The 17,439-nt window shown below is 38.8% G+C and overlaps 1 protein-coding gene across 5 annotated transcripts in view; it reads right to left on the minus strand.

Annotated features, from left to right (window-relative positions):
• CAGE1 (cancer antigen 1) overlaps positions 1–17,439 on the minus strand; it is a 57,233-nt gene that overhangs the window by 33,511 nt on the left and 6,283 nt on the right. For 4 of the 5 annotated variants that reach the window (XM_087857966.1, XM_045811504.2, XM_087857968.1 and 1 more), the window contains exons 3-6: positions 14,668–15,191; positions 11,245–12,303; positions 3,279–3,428; positions 896–1,006 (exon numbers count right to left, since the gene is read on the minus strand). In XM_087857966.1, coding sequence (XP_087714092.1) covers positions 896–1,006; positions 3,279–3,428; positions 11,245–12,303; positions 14,668–15,191 — 1,844 coding nt within the window. The remainder of the gene's footprint in view (positions 1–895; positions 1,007–3,278; positions 3,429–11,244; positions 12,304–14,667; positions 15,192–17,439) is intronic. The other variant, XM_045811506.2, reaches the window with a different exon arrangement.

Below are 17,439 nucleotides of genomic sequence, written 5' to 3' on the forward strand. Positions count from 1 at the left end.
AACTGAAATCAAGAGTTGGATGTTTAACCGACCGAGCCAACCAAGCACCCTAAGAATTTCCAGTATTTAAAAAAATAGAGAAAAAACCTGAACGAACCTCGATGTAATAATCACCCAGCTTCAACTATTGATGGCTAGTGGCCAATTTTGTATCATTTATACCCCCAACCATGTCTTCTTCCCTCCAACCCCCCTTCACGGAGTCAAATTACAGAAACCACATCATTTCAGTAAATTTACCAAAACAACACAAATATCTGAAATTGTATTTCTGTAACATCCTGCTCCAACCCTCAGTGGGGCTTATTTTTGAAGGCCGGTTTAAGAAATAGAGAACAGGAGTTTCTCTGTGTATCTGTTATTCCTTGATCAGGTTAGACAGGAGACAAAGAGACTCCCCAGAATACCTGCAACAAATTTTCTATCCATCTCAATTCAAAGAAGTAATTTCCCTATAACACAGGACTGAATTTGTTTCTATGTTCCAAGATCCCATATTTGAGTACGTTTTCATTTCATTAGCTGTAAACTTGACACTTCTGTTTTCCTCTCACATTAGAACTGGCATAAGTTAACCTTCTGGTATCACCTTTTATTTTAGAGAGAGAGAAAATGAGTGGGAGGGGCAGAGGGAGAGGGAAAGAGAATCTCAAGCAGACTCTGAGCTGAGTGAGAAGCCTGATGCGGGTCTCAATCTCATGACCCTGAGATCATGACTTGAGTGGAAACCAAAAGTCAGATGTTTAACCAACTGCACCACCCAAGTGCCCTGCCAAAAACAAGTCTTTTAAAAAAGTCCAAATTTGGAGAATTTCTTTATACTTTTATGTTATCTTTTTGACTATTTTTCTACCAAAAATGATACAATTTTTAGAATAAAGAATAAATATGGTACCTCTTTATCTAAATTTTTCTTTTTAAGATGGAAGTGCTTCAATTTTTGTAGCATTGTATCATTAACTTTCTTGCTGTCTTCGAAATGTTCAATATCGGGAGTGGTGATGTCCTAGGAGTAACAGTTTGAGAAGCTGTATTAAAAAGGTTTCAGTAAAGCTAAAGGGAGGACAGAAAACACACACACAAAATTTCCAGAATAAGTGACCAAACCAAAAGAGATAAAATACTGAACTCAATTCTTCAATTACTCATAAGATATCCAATAAAGAGTTAGTATGGAAAGAATTCTTATAGATTCACACTTGGATATAAGTAATTGTTTTGGGGACAGATTAGTATAATCGCTGGGAAGTTAATCCCCATCTATAATAACAATACATGCTTACACATTCGCACCTACATCACATCTTAGCCTAGCCTGGTCAGGTTACAAATCCAAACTTTAGCCAAATTGCTATATCTGACACCAGAGTAATCAGACATCCTCAACAACACTGAAACTCTAGATATTTCAAGGGTGCCCAGAAAAAGGTATTTGTATGTATGACCTCAGGGTCAAAAATACGTGCATGAGTTGGACTGCCTGAGTTTGTATCTGAGTTCTGCCCTTCCATCCTATGTGAGAATTTGGACAAGAAACCCAACTGTTCGAAGCCTCAGTTTGTTTTTCCATGTTTTTATTTTATGTTATTTTACTTAGTTTATTTTATTTATTTATTTTTTAAAAGATTTTATTTATTTATTTGACGGAGATAGAGACAGCCAGCGAGAGAGGGAACACAAGCAGGGGGAGTGGGAGAGGAAGAAGCAGGCTCATATCGGAGGAGCCTGATGTGGGGCTCGATCCCATAACGCCAGGATCACGCCCTGAGCCGAAGGCAGACGCTTAACCGCTGTGCCACCCAGGCGCCCCTCCTACTTAGTTTATTTTTTATTTTTATTCTTTTTCCATTAAAAAAAAAAAGCCTGATAATACAAAGAATGGCGTAAGGACTGGAGGAGATAACTCATGAAAAGCAGGGAGAGTAAACTCAGAAGACTTCAAGGACAGGCTGGGAAGTCAAGAAACATTTGTTGAGTGCCAATTAAGGGCTTAACCTGTATTAGGTACAGGGCATACAACGTACCAGGTCTCTGATGTTGAAGGCTTCCGTTCTAGTGGGGGTGGGAGACCCAGAACAAGCAAACATAATATTTGTTTGGTGTGGGATGACATCTACCGACAAGAGGGCTAGGACACATTCCTCCTTGGGAGGTGTGGTAGAGAGGCGGCAGCCTACAATTAAGGCAGAAAGAATAGCAGCTTCTGGTGACAGATGGGGGGTGGGGAGGCAAGCCTTATGGTGAGTAAGGAAATGTTTGAAGGAACGAAGTGGGATGGGAAAGTTTGTAGCTAAGAAGAGTCTGTGCCATATGCAGACTCACGTGTAAAAACAAAATTTCTGGTGGATATAGTCTGTGGGACACCGTTTTGTGATTTCTGCATAAAATGCTCAGCTCAGTTTCTAGCACTAAATAAACGCTAGTGTTCAACAAACTTTTGCTGAAGCACAATGGAAATAAGCATTGTGTTGGATCAGGAACATCACGGACCATGGCCCTCAATTTTGGCTCAGATGACCACACTTAGGATCAAAGAAATGGAGTGCCTGGGTGGCTCAGTTGGTTAAACATCTGCCTTGGGCTCAGGTCATGATCTTAGGGTCCTGGGATCGAGTCCCATATCGGGCTCCCTGCTCATCAGGGCGTCTGCTTCTCCCTCTCCCTATGCCCCTCCCCCTTGCTCATGCTCTCTCTCTTGCTCACTCTCTCTCAAATAAATTTTTAAAAAAAGATCAGAGAAATGGACATTAATAGAAGAGGAAGAAAGACAACTAGCTCATTTGAGAAGCTAGCAAATGCCATGCCCGTAACCAGGTCTCTCATTAAATGCAGTGCTTGTCACCTCCCAGGGCAGTGGCAAGTATCATTTCCCCTACTTAGGAAGAGAACGCTAAGGTTGATAAAGGTAAAAGTCACTTGGGCAAGTCACACAGCCAGGAGGTGGTGAAGTCAGGATTTGAACTCACCTGACACCAACTTCATTCTTCAGTCCACCAATGTACACAACTCCCTACTGTCCCCCCTGCTGCCCCAAAGCTAAATTTTAGATGGGGTGAACAGCTCACTGATGGGAACACTTACCAATCACTAGGAGCAGACTGAGCCAGACAACAAGACTACTGCTCTGATAGAGCTTCCAGGACATGTAAAAAGTACTAAACAAAGGGTCTTCCATTTCTTTCTCCCATAACTTAACTCTGTGGCTTTAGATTGCCCCTGTGGTTTAGTCCAACCTCAATATATCTCCCTCCCCCAATAAAAAAATTTTTTTTAATTACCTGGGATGTGAGAAGTCCTACCATCAGAGCCAGAACACTGTGAATTTTGGAGACAAGCTGAGAAGTTCTTTTCACATCTGGGGGACTCAGGCTCTCCTCTTCACCAAGTGAGCAATTCAGGAACAAATCAGAATGCACAATCTTTGCATCCTATGTGTATACAATTCACATGTGTCAGGATAAAGACAAAGAGTCTGGATTGCTCTTTATTTATTTTTTTAGAAATTTTTTATTATGTTATGTTAGTCACCATACAGTATATCCTTAGTTTTTGATGTCGTGTTCCATGATTCATTGTTTGTGTATAACACCCAGCGCTCCATGCGATATGTGCCCTCCTTACTACCCATCAACAGCCTATCCCAATCCCCCACCCCCCTCCCCTCTGAAGCCCTCAGTTTGTTTCCCAGAGTCCATAGTCTCTCGTGGTTCATTCCCCCTTCTGTTTATCCCCCATTCATTCTTCCCTTCCTTCTTTAATCAAAGTGCTGAATTAAACACCACTCTCAAAAACTCTGAGCAAGGGTGCTAAATGAGAAAACTATGCAGCCAAAAATACTTTATCCAGCTAGGATGTCGTTCAAAATAGAAGGAGAGATAAGAAGTTTCCAGGACAAATAGAAACTGAAACAATTTGTGATCATCAAACCAGCCCTACATGAAATATTAAAAGGGGTCCTCCAAGCAAAGAGAGAACCCCAAAGTAACATAGACCAGAAAGGAACAGAGACAATACACACAAACAGTCACTTTACAGGGAATACAATGGCACTAAATTCATATCTTTCAAGAGTTACTCTGAATGTAGTGGGCTGAATGCCCCAATCAAAAGACACAGGGTAACAGATTGGATAAAAAAGCAAGACCCATCAATATGCTGTCTGCAAGAGACTCATTTTAGACCCAAGGACAACTCCAAATTGAAAGTGAGGGGGTGGAAAACCATTTATCATGTTAATGGACATCAAAAGAAAGCTGGGGTGGCGATCCTTATATTAGACAAATCAGATTTTAAACCAAAGACTATAATAAGAGATGAGGAAGGACACCATATCATAATTAAAGCAACTTTCCAACAAGAACATCTAATATCTAACAATTGTAATTTATGTAATTTATGCCCCTAACATGGGAGCAGCCAATTATATAAACCAATTAATAACAAAATCAAAGAAACAAATCGATAATAATATAATAATAGTAGGGGACTTTAACATGCCTCTCACTGCAATGGATGATCATCTAAGCAGAAGACCAACAAAGAAATAAGGGCTTTGATGACACACTGGACCAGCTGGCCTTCACAGATACATTCAGAACATCCCATCCCAAAGCAAAAGAACACACATTCTTCTTGAGTGCACATGGAACATTCTCCAGTGTAGATCACATCCTTGGTCACAAATCAGGTCTTAACTGGTACCAAAAGATTGGGATCACTCCCTGCATATTTTCAGACCACAGTGCTTTGAAACTGGAACTCAATCACAAGAGGAAAGTTGGAAAGAACTCAAATACATGGAGGCTAAAGAGCATCCTACTAAAGAATGAATGGGTCAACCAGGAAATTAAAGAAGAATTTAAAAAATTTATGGAAACAAATGAAAATGAAGACACAACTGTTCGAAATCTTTGGGATGCAGCAAAGGTGGTCCTACGAGGGAAGTATATAGCACTACAAGCCTTTCTCAAGAAATAAGGAAGGTCTCAAATACACAACCTAACCTGACATCTAAAGGAGCTGGAGAAAGAAGAGCAAATAAAGCCTAAACCCAACAGAAGAAGAGAAATAATAAAGATTAGAGCAGAAATCAATGAAATAGAAACTAAAAAAAAAACCCCAAAAAACACAAAAAAAACAAAAACCAGCAGAACAGATCAATGAAACTAGGAGCTGCTTCTGATTGATAAACCCCTGGCCAGACTTAGCAAAAAGAAAAAAGAAAGGACCCAAATAAAATCATGGATAAAAGAGGAGTGATCACAATCAACACTGAAGATATACAATTATAAGAACGTATTATGAGCAACTATATACCGACAAATTAAGCAATCTGGAAGAAATGGATGCATTCCTAGAGATGTATAAACTACCAAAACTGAACCAGGAAGAAACAGAAAACCTGAACAGACCCATAACCAGCAAGGAAATTGAAACAGTAATCAAAAATCTTCTAACAAACAAGAGCCCAGGGCCAGATGGCTTCCTAGGGGAATTCTACCGAACATTTAAAGAAGAATTAATACCTATTTTTCTGAAGCTGTTTCAAAAAATCGAAATGGAAGGAAAACTTCCAAACTCTTTTTATGAAGCCAGCATTACCTTGATCCCAAAACCAAAGACCCTACCAAAAAGGAGAATTCCAGACCAACATCCCTGATGAACATGGATGCAAAAATTCTTACCAAAATACTAGCCGATAGGATCCAATAGTACATTAAAAGGATTATTCACCACAACCAAGTGGGATTTATTTCTGGGCTGCAAAGTTGGTTCAACATCCACAAATCAATCAATATAAAACACTACATAAATAAAGGACAAGAACCATATGATCTTCTCCATAGATGCAGAAAAAGCATTTGACAAAGTATAGCATCCTTTCTTGATTAAAACTCTTCACCATGTAGGGAAGCCTGGGTGGCGCAGTCGTTAAGCGTCTGCCTCCGGCTCAGGGCGTGATCCTAGCGTTATGGGATCGAGCCCCACATCAGGCTCCTCCGCTATGAGCCTGCTTCTATCTCTCCCACTCCCGCTGCTTGTGTTCCCTCTCTCGCTGGCTGTCTCTATCTTTGTCAAATAAATTTTTAAAAATCTTAAAAAAAAAACCCAACTCTTCACCGTGTAAGGATAGACGGTACATACCTCAATATCATAAAAGTCATCTATGAAAAACCCACAGCGAATATCATTCTCAATGGGGAAAAACTGAGCGCTTTTCCCCTAAGGTCAGGAACACAGCAGGGGTGTCCACCAAAACCACTGCTGTTCAGTGTAGTAGTAGAAGTCTTAGCCTCAGCAATCAGATAACAAAAAGAAATAAAAGACATCCAAATTGACAAAGAAGTCAAACTCTCATCCCAAAATTGCTAGAATTCATACATGAATTCAGTAAAGTTGGAGGATATAAAATAAATGCACAGAAATCAATTGCATTTCTATACACCAACGAGACAGAAGGAGAAATTAAGGAATCGATCCCATTTCTAATTGCACCCAAAACCATAAGATACCTAGGAATAAACCTAACCAAAGAGGCAAAGGATCTGTACTCAGAAACTACAGAATACTCATGAAAGAAATTGAGGAAGACACAAAGAAATGTAAAAACATTCTATGCTCATGGATTGGAAGAACAAATATTGTTAAAATGTCTATGCTACCTAGAGCAATCTACACATTCAATGCAATCCCTATCAAACTACCATCAACTTTTTTCACCAAGCTGGAACAAATAATCCTAAAATTTGTATGCAACCAGGAAAGACCCCAAATAGCCAAAGGAATGTTGAAAAAGAAAACCAAAGCTGGTGGCATCACAATTCTGACTTCAAGCTCTATTACAAAGCTGTAATTATCAAGACAGTATGGTACTGGCACAAAAACAGATACATTGATCAATGGAACAGATTAGAGAACTCAGAAATGGACCCTCAACGCTATGGTCAACTAATCCTTGACAAAGCGGAAAAGAATATCCAATGGAAAAAAGGCAGTCTCTTCAACAAATGGTGTTGGGAAATTGGACAGCCACAAGCAGAAGAATGCAACTGGACCATTTCCTTATATCATACACAAAAATAGACTCTAAATGGGTAGAAGACCTAAATGTGACACAGAAATCCATCAAAATCCTTGAGGAGAACACAGGCAGTGACCTCTTTGACCTTGGCCACAGCAACTTCTTGCTAGATACATCTCCAAAGACCAGGGAAACAAAGGCAAAAATGAACTATTGGGATTTAATCAAGATAAAAAGCTTTTGCACAGCAAAGGAAACGGTCAAAAAAAACTAAAAGGCAACCTACCAAATGGGAGAAGATATTTGCAAATGACATATCAGATAAAGGACTAGTATCCAAAATCCATAAAGAACTTATCAAACTCAACACCCAAAGAACAAATAATCCAATCTAGAAATGGGCAGAAGACACGAATAGACACTTCTCCAAAGAAGATATTCAAATGGCCAACAGACACATGAAAAAGTGCTCCACATCACTCGGCATCAGGGAAATACAAATCAAAACCACAATAAGATACCTCCTCATACCAGTCAGAATGGCTAAAATTAACAAGTCAGGAAACAACAGATGCAGAGAAAGAGGAAGCCTCCTACACTGTTGGTGGGAATGCAAGCTGGTGCAGCCACTCTGCAAACAGTATAGAGGTTCCTCAAAAAGTTGAAAATAGAGCTACCCTACGACTCAGCAATTGCACTACTGGGTATTTACCCCAAAGATATGCATGTAGTGATCTGAAGGGGCACCTGCACCCCAATGTTTATAACAGCAATGTCCACAATAGCCAAACTATGGAAAGAGCCCTGATGTCCATCAACAGACGAATGGATAAAGAAGATGTGGTATATATATAAAATGGAATATTACACAGGCATTAAAAAAGAAATCTTGCCATTTGCAATGACATGGATGGAACTAGAGGGTATTATGCTAAGTGAAATAAGTCAATCAGAGAAAGACAATTATGGTATGCTCTCACTGATATGTGGAATTTAAGAAACAAGGCAGAGGGGGCGCCTGGGTGGCTCTGTCGTTAAGCGTCTGCCTTCAGCTCAGGGCGTGATCCCAGGGTCTTGGGATTGAGCCCTGCATTGAGCTCCTTGCTCCACTGGGAGCCTGCTTCTTCCTCTCCCACTCCCCCTGCTTGTGTTCCCTTTCTTGCTGGATGTCTCTCTCTCTGTCAAATAAATAAATAAAATCTTTAAAAAAACAAAAAAAACAAGGCAGAGGATCATAGGGGAAGAGAGGAAAAAATGGTAAGATGAAACCAGAGAGGGAGACAAACCATAAGAGACTCTTAATCTTGGGAAACAAACTGAGAGTTGCTGGAGGGGAGGGAGAGGAAGGGATGGGATAACTGGGTGATGGACATTGGGGAGGGTATGTGCTGTAATGAGCACTGGGTATTATATAAGACTGATGAATCACAGACCTGTACCCCTGAAACCAATAATACATTATATGTTAATTAATTCAATTTAAATTAAAAAAAAAACAAGAAAAAAAAAGGGGAAAAAACCCAAAAACTTCTGAACAGCCCTAAAAACATGGCACTCAAATTTAAATTTGAAGAGATAAATGTTAATATTTATTTAAAAAAAATACTCTGAACTGTGGTTCTCAAACTTTGGATTCTTAAGACCCCTTTATAGACTCAAAAATTATTGAGAATCCTAAAAGGCTTTTGTTTATGTGGGTTATATCTATCAATATTTATTATATTAGAAATTATGACTGAGAACATTGAAAAATTCTTTGCTTACTAATCCATTCAAATAACAATAAATCCCTTGTGTCAATGTAAATAATAATTTTAATATGAAATTACCACATTTTCCAAAGGAAGAAATTAGTGAAAAGAGTGGCACTGTTTACATTTTTGCAAATATCTGTAATGCTGAGTTCATAGAAGACAGCAGAGTTCTCACATCTGCTTCATACATTGGTCAGACATAAAAGCAACGAATGACACAGTTTCTAGAAAACTCCACCGGAAGCCCTTATGAAAAAAATGAGAGTGGCAAGGTCACAACATATTCCTATGACTATGAAAATACTTTGACCTCATAGACACACCAGACCACACTTTTGAGAAAACATACCTAGAGTTCATGAGACGCAAAACTAAACGCAGAATAAGGATGATTTGGGGATATTAAAGAAATTGATTCGTCAATATAAAACAAAGAACTTCACTTTTTTTTTTTGAAAGAAAGCTCAAGAAAAAAAATAACGTACTGTGATAAACTTCTATACAGTTGTACTAATTCATTCAGAGTTTACCAATACAAAAAATTTGTCATGATTTGGCTAGCAGCTATTTTGGAAGACAAAATACAGACCCTTAAGATGAGCTATGGACTGTGAGAAACAAACTGAGGGCTTCAGAGGGGAGGGGGGTGGGGGAATGGGATAGACCGGTGATGGGTAGTAAGGAGGGCACGTATTGCATGGTGCACTGGGTGTTATACGCAACTAATGAATCATCGAACTTTACATCGGAAACCGGGGATGTACTGTATGGTGACTAACATAATATAATGAAAAAACATCAAAATTAAAAAAAAAAAATGAGCTAAGATCATCTCTGCTTAGGTTAGTGGTTCTCAAAAGTGTGACCCTTGGCCCAGCAGCATTGGGGAGACTCAGGATCTTGTTAGATACTGTATGGTGACTAACACAACACGATAAAAAACTAAAAAAAGAAAAAAGAAAAAAAGAAACTGGGATTGAGCCCCGCATCGGGCTCCCTGCTCAGCGGGGAGCCTGCTTCTCTCTTTCCCTCTGCTGTTCTCCCTGCTTGTGTTCTCTCACTCTCTCATGTCAAATAAATAAATAAAATCTTTTTAAAAAAAGAAACAAACTGAGGGCTTCACAGGGGAGGGGAGTGGGGGAATGGGATAAACTGGTGGTAGGTAGTAAGGAGGGCACCTATTACATGGTGCACTGGGTGTTATACGCAACTAATCAATCATCGAACTTTACATCAGAAACCAGGGATGTACTGTACGGTGACTAACATAGTATAATAAAAAAACATTAAAAAAAAAAAAGAAAGAAACGTCAAAAGAAAGAAAGAAAGAGAGAAAGAAAGAAAGAGAAAGAGAGAGAGAGAAAGAACAACGCATTCTCCAGCCCCATGGCACACCTACTGATTCAGAAACCCTGAGGCAGGCCCCAGCAATCTGCATTTTCACAGCTAAGGCTGATGAATGCTAACGTTTAAGCACTGGTTTAGATAATCCTAACTTCTTTCTGGAGAAAAGATTACAGAGAAAATTTTTTAAATATAAGAGAACAATATTTTCCTGAGAATCATTAAAAAATAATAGAACTATTTACTTGCCAACAATACTTGTACTAATTATGGATTCCTGAAAGAAAGTCCTCTAAGGACATCCTCAAGGCAACATAATCAGCTCAAGTTGTTTTAAGAGTTTTAAACAAACATACATTTTTCTAGTTCATATAGCCTTCTTTCTAAGTAGTCAGAATTAATAAGGTTGTACTATAAATATTTTAAGACAGGCCTACAAAACTGAAATAGATGCGCTCTGGCTTGTGAAAAGGATCACTTTCAGGTTCATGGAATGCCAAATGCCAAAAAAGCCATTTGAACTGCAGAGATTACAATATTACAGTGTCTCCAAACTTATAGATATGAGGCTGTCATGTTGTTTTTATTAGATGTTAACTAGACTTATTGTGGTGCTAGTTTTGCAACATATACAAATATCGAATCATGCTACAGACCTGAAACTAATGTTATATATCACTTACATCTCAATCACGAAGTTTATAACATCATAAAATTAACATGTGATATAATATAGGTTTGTTTGACCTTGTAAACCAAATATGTAATTGCATTACTTAGTTTCATTATTAGGCAGACGTGGCATGACAACACTGAAATGCCCACCTAGAAGATCTTTTCTCAAGGGATGCTTCAGACCATTGATCATAGGTACCCAGAAAATTCCCACGTTAATTTTCACCTCTACCAAAATAGTCACAAGAGACCAGAAATGGCTCTTCTTTAATCTGAGTACCCAGGAACCGGAGAAGCTTCTCCAAACCTGTGCTACGTTTTCCGTTCCCTTTTCTTTTTGTTAGTAATTCTTTCTGCCAACAAATGTGAGCGCCATGTCTAAATGTGCATCAGCAGACTGCTAGCAACTCATGAAATTCTGTGTTCGAGATTCCGAATTTGTGTCTATACCTCTGCGGTATCTGCTTCCACCGCTTCCCCGGAGTGCTCGGTTAACCAAGGCATCTCAAACCGAGGGCCATCATTTTGCTGCTGGCTCCTCGCCACCTGCTGCCGAAGCCTTGCGTTCTCCTGTTTTACTTCGCTGACCTGCTGCTGGAGTTGGGTGTTCTTTGCCTTCTTGTTTTCGGATATGAACTGCAAATGAGTAATTTGAGCGAGCAGCGTTTTGAGTGTCGATTTCAGTTTCTGTCTTTCTTCCAGGTTTTCCTTCTCATGCTTCTGAAATTGCTGATATAAAGACAGGAACTCTTGTTCTCGGGTCTTTTTCTCCCTTTTCAGCAAGGCCAGCGCGGAGGTGGTGGCCTTTTCCAGCTTCCCCTTGAGTTGCTGCAGCCTCTCCACCTCTTCTTCTTTCTCGCTTAGGGTTCTGTCCATTTCTAGGCACTGACTGACAGTTTTGTCCTTCTGCTGCATTTCAGTCATGTACCTTTCCTGGAGGTGAACGTAATTGCCCTGGATCTTCTTAAGCTCCAGCTGTAAGGTTTCCTTTTCATTCCTAGCTTCCTGAAGTTGCTTTTGGGTGTGAGTTAAGACCTCGTGCAAATTCTGCAGTGTCTTGTCAGCGTCACTCTTTTCCAGCATCACCCTGTATTTGTCTTCAATTAATTCTTCCACCTTGGTCTTCAGCTTATTTATGATGTCCACAAACACATGCTGTTTGGTAGTCTGCTTCTGTAGTTCTTCAAACTTCCTCTCTAAATACTTGTTGCTACTCTGCAGGTCTTGGATCCGAGTTTGCTGCTGTTTGTTAGTGTGCTGTAATTTCCATAAGACTTCATTTAAAGCCATGTCCTCTTCCAGAGGTTGTGAGCTTTCCAAGCTCTGCTTCATGTCGTGCATATTGCTGTCCTCCAGAGACGCTCCACCACACCAAGAAATGCCTGCAGGAGACCAAGGTGAGGCCATCCCTGGACTGTCCACACTCTCCACGGCGACCTCCTTATGGTGACAGACTGGCGTCTCAGGAATATCCCCAAAGCTCTGTATTCCTTTCGAAGACACTGTGATCTGTAAATTAGAGTACGTAAGTGTGAAAAAGAGTTTAAAGATCATGAGTTTTGAAATCATATATAGCTGGCCTTGAATCCTAGATCTCTAGTGTGGTTTCCTCAGCTATAATAGAGCAATGATAATGTCTGCTTCCAATAATAATACCAACTTAACAAACATACTTAAGTAATAACTGCTAAATGTATATATAGCACCCAATAGCACAGCGGAGCACAAACAACAGATATATGATAGAGGTATGTATCACATTTACTTTTTCAGAAGATAAACTCAGCTTTGATACTCTCATCAACTTTCTATGATATGGACTTTTCTGAACACATGTGAGGTACTTTCTTTGACTTCAGATGAATTAAAACAAATTTATCAATTACCCTACAGTCTGTGAGGCCACTTTTGAATGAAGACTTCTTTTCTTGCTCATCAAATCATTATCTCATGGGTATGACTTCTGTGAATGTAAGAATGTCAGATGAATATGCCTCGTGATTGATTTTCTCCCACAAAATAGGTTTTGGGGGCTTTTTAAAAGGATAATAAGTTGTAGTAGGAAAACACTCAAATGAATATGATATATAACCCTGTAAAAGGGGGTGCCTGGGTGGCTCAGTCAGTTAAGCGTCTGCCTTCGGCTCAGATCATGATCCCAGAATCCTGGGATCGAGCCCCACATCAGGCTCTCTGCTCAGCAGGGAGCCTGCTTCTCTCTCTCCCTCTGCCGCTTCCCTGCTTATGCTTTCTCTCTCCCTCTCACTGTCAAATAAATAAATAAATAAATAAAATCTTAAAAAAAAAAACCCATAAAAGATATCTGCAGGGGTGGGCTGTATAACTTTCTAGAATTTAGAGATACTTGACCCCTATATTATAACGGTTTACCATTGTTCTGGGATAAAGACAACTATCCTTACTGAGGCCTACAAGATTCCGATGTCTGATCTTGATGCCTGACCCACGCTACCTGTCCATCCTCATCTACTACCTGCCACCTTCGATCCAAAAACACTGGACTCCCGCCAGGTCGTAGTGGGTGCCATGCTCCCTGAAGCCACAGGGTTCTTGCACATGTTACTTCTGCATGGAATGCTAATCACACCCACAGTTAATTAACTCCTAACTCATCCTTCAGAGCTCAGCTCAATTACCACTACTTCAGGAACAGTAAGATTCCCATCATTTTATTCACAGCACTTATCATGCTTATGGTTTATAGTTTATATGTAATATTATATAACACACACACACTTAACATACACTTTATATAACTATTCATAGCACTTACCATAGTTGACAGTTTACATTTACTTGTGTGATTATTTAATGTGAGTTTCCTCTACTAAGGTGTTATTTTATGAGGACAAAAACCACATTTTTTAAAACCATCACATTATATAACCAACACATTATACAAGGCCTAGCACATAATAGATTCCTGAAAGTATTTATTGGCCGAATAAATGACTAAATGCAGTGGAAATAGGAAGGAGCAATCTTGAGAAACGCTAATTAAACAGACTTTTTAAATGCCCCAGAATCAACATAGGGAAATAAAATTCTCTTTTACATACTGCTTCCAAACAAATGAGCAAAAAAAGGGCTCACACCTGCAAATGAAACATAATAGTCATAGCTTTTCTCATCAGACTTACAATAAAATGGTACTATTTTTGCTATTCCTGGATTTTATCTATTTGCCCATACCAATTCTGAAAATTGTTACTTTTTTACAAATTTTCAGAGTATGCAGAATTTATACTATTGGTATCTTCAGTGTTCTTAGGATACTACATGTGTGCCCAGAAAGAGTAACTCAAAAGACGAATTAATATTTTCACTTTGGTAGAAAAATTAGTATTTTCTGCTTGTCAACAGAAATCCCTTGATAGAAAAATTTTAAGATTTTCTTGTCAAATGACCTAATGTCTCTCTCCTTCTTCTTCTTCTCCACCTTTTGCTTACTGTAAACTCCGAATTCCAGCTAATCTGATTCACCACACATGACAGCCTCTTATATTCAAGGCACTATGTAGATGCTAAGATACATAAAAGGATGAGCAAGACAGAGCCCCGATCCTCAAAGAAATTATCATTTCGTAGGGCTAATCTTCAAGTATGGACGTGATTTTATTAGGAAAAATTTGTTTCTAAATTGATTAAGATCTCAGAAGGCATTTTCCCCCAGAGAAGCAATGTCCCTCATACTGATTAGATTATCTAGCAGTACTTGGAAAAGTCTCAGATTATATTTTATATATATTCTATATATATATATATATATATATATATATATATACACATATATATATAGGAAAGCACATATTTTAACACTCTACAAATTATACTGACCATCAAAAATCTTACCTCCTCTTTTGTATAATTAGCTCTCAGATCAAGGAGGTTAAAGCTATTCCCTTGATAAAATGGTTTTTCAACATCTCTGTGTACATTTTCCTTATATAAGAAGTTTTGAGGTTGATTAGGTTTGAGTGCAGACTCCATGGAAGTACTTTTAGGCAGTGACGTTTCCATGAATTTCGGTGTCTCTCCACTGCTGAGGACTAGAGGAGGGCTTCTAGAAGGTTGTTTGACCCACTCGTGAGCAAGTTGGTCTTCATTTGTGGAGGTGCCAGTTTCCACTGGATTTTCTTCCTTAATTGAATCTTCCTTCATATTGGTGTCTTTTGCACAATTATACACATGACTTTGCATTTCTGGTTTCTCTGTGTAAGGTAAGCTTTCTGTCAGATTTTGAAATGGTATCATTTCATTATTAAATGCTTCTCTGTGATGAAATTTGCAAATGGGTTCCAATTGCCTGAAGGAGGAAATGCTGGTGTCAACTGGCTGAGTTAGTAAGTTCTGTGAGTCACTTCCAATGCTGACATCTCATTAGAAAGAGAAAGATGGAAATAAGAATTAGTTGACCATAAATTTATACGTTCACCATTATATTTACATTTATGACACTGTTGGAATCTATTTAAAATTATATTAATTTCAACATTTTTTATTGATTTCAGCATGACTCTGTGCTAGCAAACAAAACAGAACTACTTATACTTGGGGGCCGGAAGTTCTCATATGACTGCTACAGAAAAGCTTGTTATAGTCATTCTGGTCAAATACCATTGCAACAAGTCCCAAGATATCTTCAAAATTCTTTTGTTATAGTGTAATTTTAAAATGTTTTGATTATGTTTCCAAAGAATACAAAAGCACAATAGAATAATAACAAACACGCATAAACTTGTTTCATCTCACAACAATCTCATCAGGGAGGCATTGTTATCGTCCCCGCTGTACAGATAAGGAAACTGAGACACAAGAGATATTAAGTCACTTACTTGCCTAAGGTCACAGAGTGGGTAAGCAGTGCAGCTGCAATTCTAGAATACTGTTTCTTTTCTTTTTGTTTTCTTAAATTTAAATTCGAGTTAGTTAACATATAGTGTAGCATTAGTTTCAGGGGTAGGCTTAGTGGTTCATCACTTACGCACAACACCCAGTACTCATCCCAACAAGTGCCCTCCTTAATACACATCACCCATTTAGCCCATCCCTCCCACCTCCCCTCCAGCAACCCTCAGTTTGTTCTCTTAATTATGTTCTCTTATTGCTTGCCTCCCTCTCTGTTTTTATGTTTTTTTCTTCCCTTCTCCTATGTTCATCTATTTTGTTTCTTAAATTCCACATGAGTGAAATCATATATTTGTCTTTCTCTGACTGACTTAATTCACTTAGCATAATACCCTCTAGTTCCATCCACATCGTTGCAAATGGCAAGATTTCATTCTTTTTGGTGGCTGAGTATTACATTGTATATTTATACCACATCTTCTTTATCTACTCATCTGTCAAAGGACATCTGGGCTTTCCATAATTTGGCTATCGTGGACACTGCTGCTATAAATATCGGGTCGCATATGCCCCTTTGAATCAGCACTTTTGTATCTGTTAGATAAAAATACCTAGAAGTGAAATTGCTGGGTCATAGGGTAGCTCTATTTTTAACTTTTTGAGGACACTCCACACTGTTTTCCAGAGTGGCTGCACCAGCTTGCATTCCCACCAACAGTGTAGGAGGGTTCCCCATTCTCCATATCCTCACCAACATCTGTTGTTTCCTGTGTTGTTAATTTTAGCCATCTAGAATACTATTTCTAAATGCTATGCTATACTGTTTCTCAATATGACAAATTATCTAGACTTAATACGTTTTTAAAAATCGGAAGCAAGTGTAAAGAAATAAAGTGTTACTGGGGCGCCTGGGTGGCACAGTGGTTAAGCGTCTGCCTTCGGCTCAGGGTGTGATCCCGGCGTTATGGGATCGAGCCCCACATCAGGCTCTTCTGCTATGAGCCTGCTTCTTCCTCTCCCACTCCCTCTGCTTGTGTTCCCTCTCTCGCTGGCTGTCTCTATCTCTGTCGAATAAATAAATAAAATCTTTAAAAAAAAAAAAGAAATAAAGTGTTACAAAATTAATGATGTCTTCCTTCTATCTCAATTCCCTCCTTTTCCCCTTCCCAGAGATAACTACTGATGAGCTGAAGCTGCTTTGTGTTCATTCTTCCCACCCGTATTTTCCTCCTTTCCCTATCCTTTTATGTACCTTAAATAATACATATCAACTTCCCAGAATTTCTCATTTTGTGACATTATCCTGTCTCAGTGATTTTTCACAGCACCAAAAGGCCAAAAGAAATATCTAACTGTACCATTTATTAAGTAGTTAGGCTCAACTTAAGTATTTGCCCTAACTTAGTAGATGTTTGAAAATAAACTGAAAGAAAAACATAGTGTTTTATATCATTCTTATACAACTGAACTGAGTACTTGGATGCACTATTGGGCACCACACAGTCTCAAATCTTGGAATCAGATAGGATGATGTCAACCCTCACTTTCTAGTCCACATTGATTTTCATACAATACTTGCTTTTTTTCATAGCAACCTCCAAAAACCCAGCTTTGCAAATAATATTTTATAGAATGGGCTGTAGTATGGTTTTACATTGAAGTAGTGAACTATCTCAAGCTAGCAGTTGGTGGGGTCCAACCGATGTCCTATACCACTGTTTCCTAAATATTTCAAAAGACCATGCAGCACCCTGGGTGAACTGTGGATATATAGTA

The sequence above is a fragment of the Ursus americanus genome, chromosome 32, assembly GCF_024610735.1.
Source record: "Ursus americanus isolate L20-20 chromosome 32, mUrsAme1.1.p, whole genome shotgun sequence".
NCBI classification, from domain to species: domain Eukaryota; kingdom Metazoa; phylum Chordata; class Mammalia; order Carnivora; family Ursidae; genus Ursus; species Ursus americanus.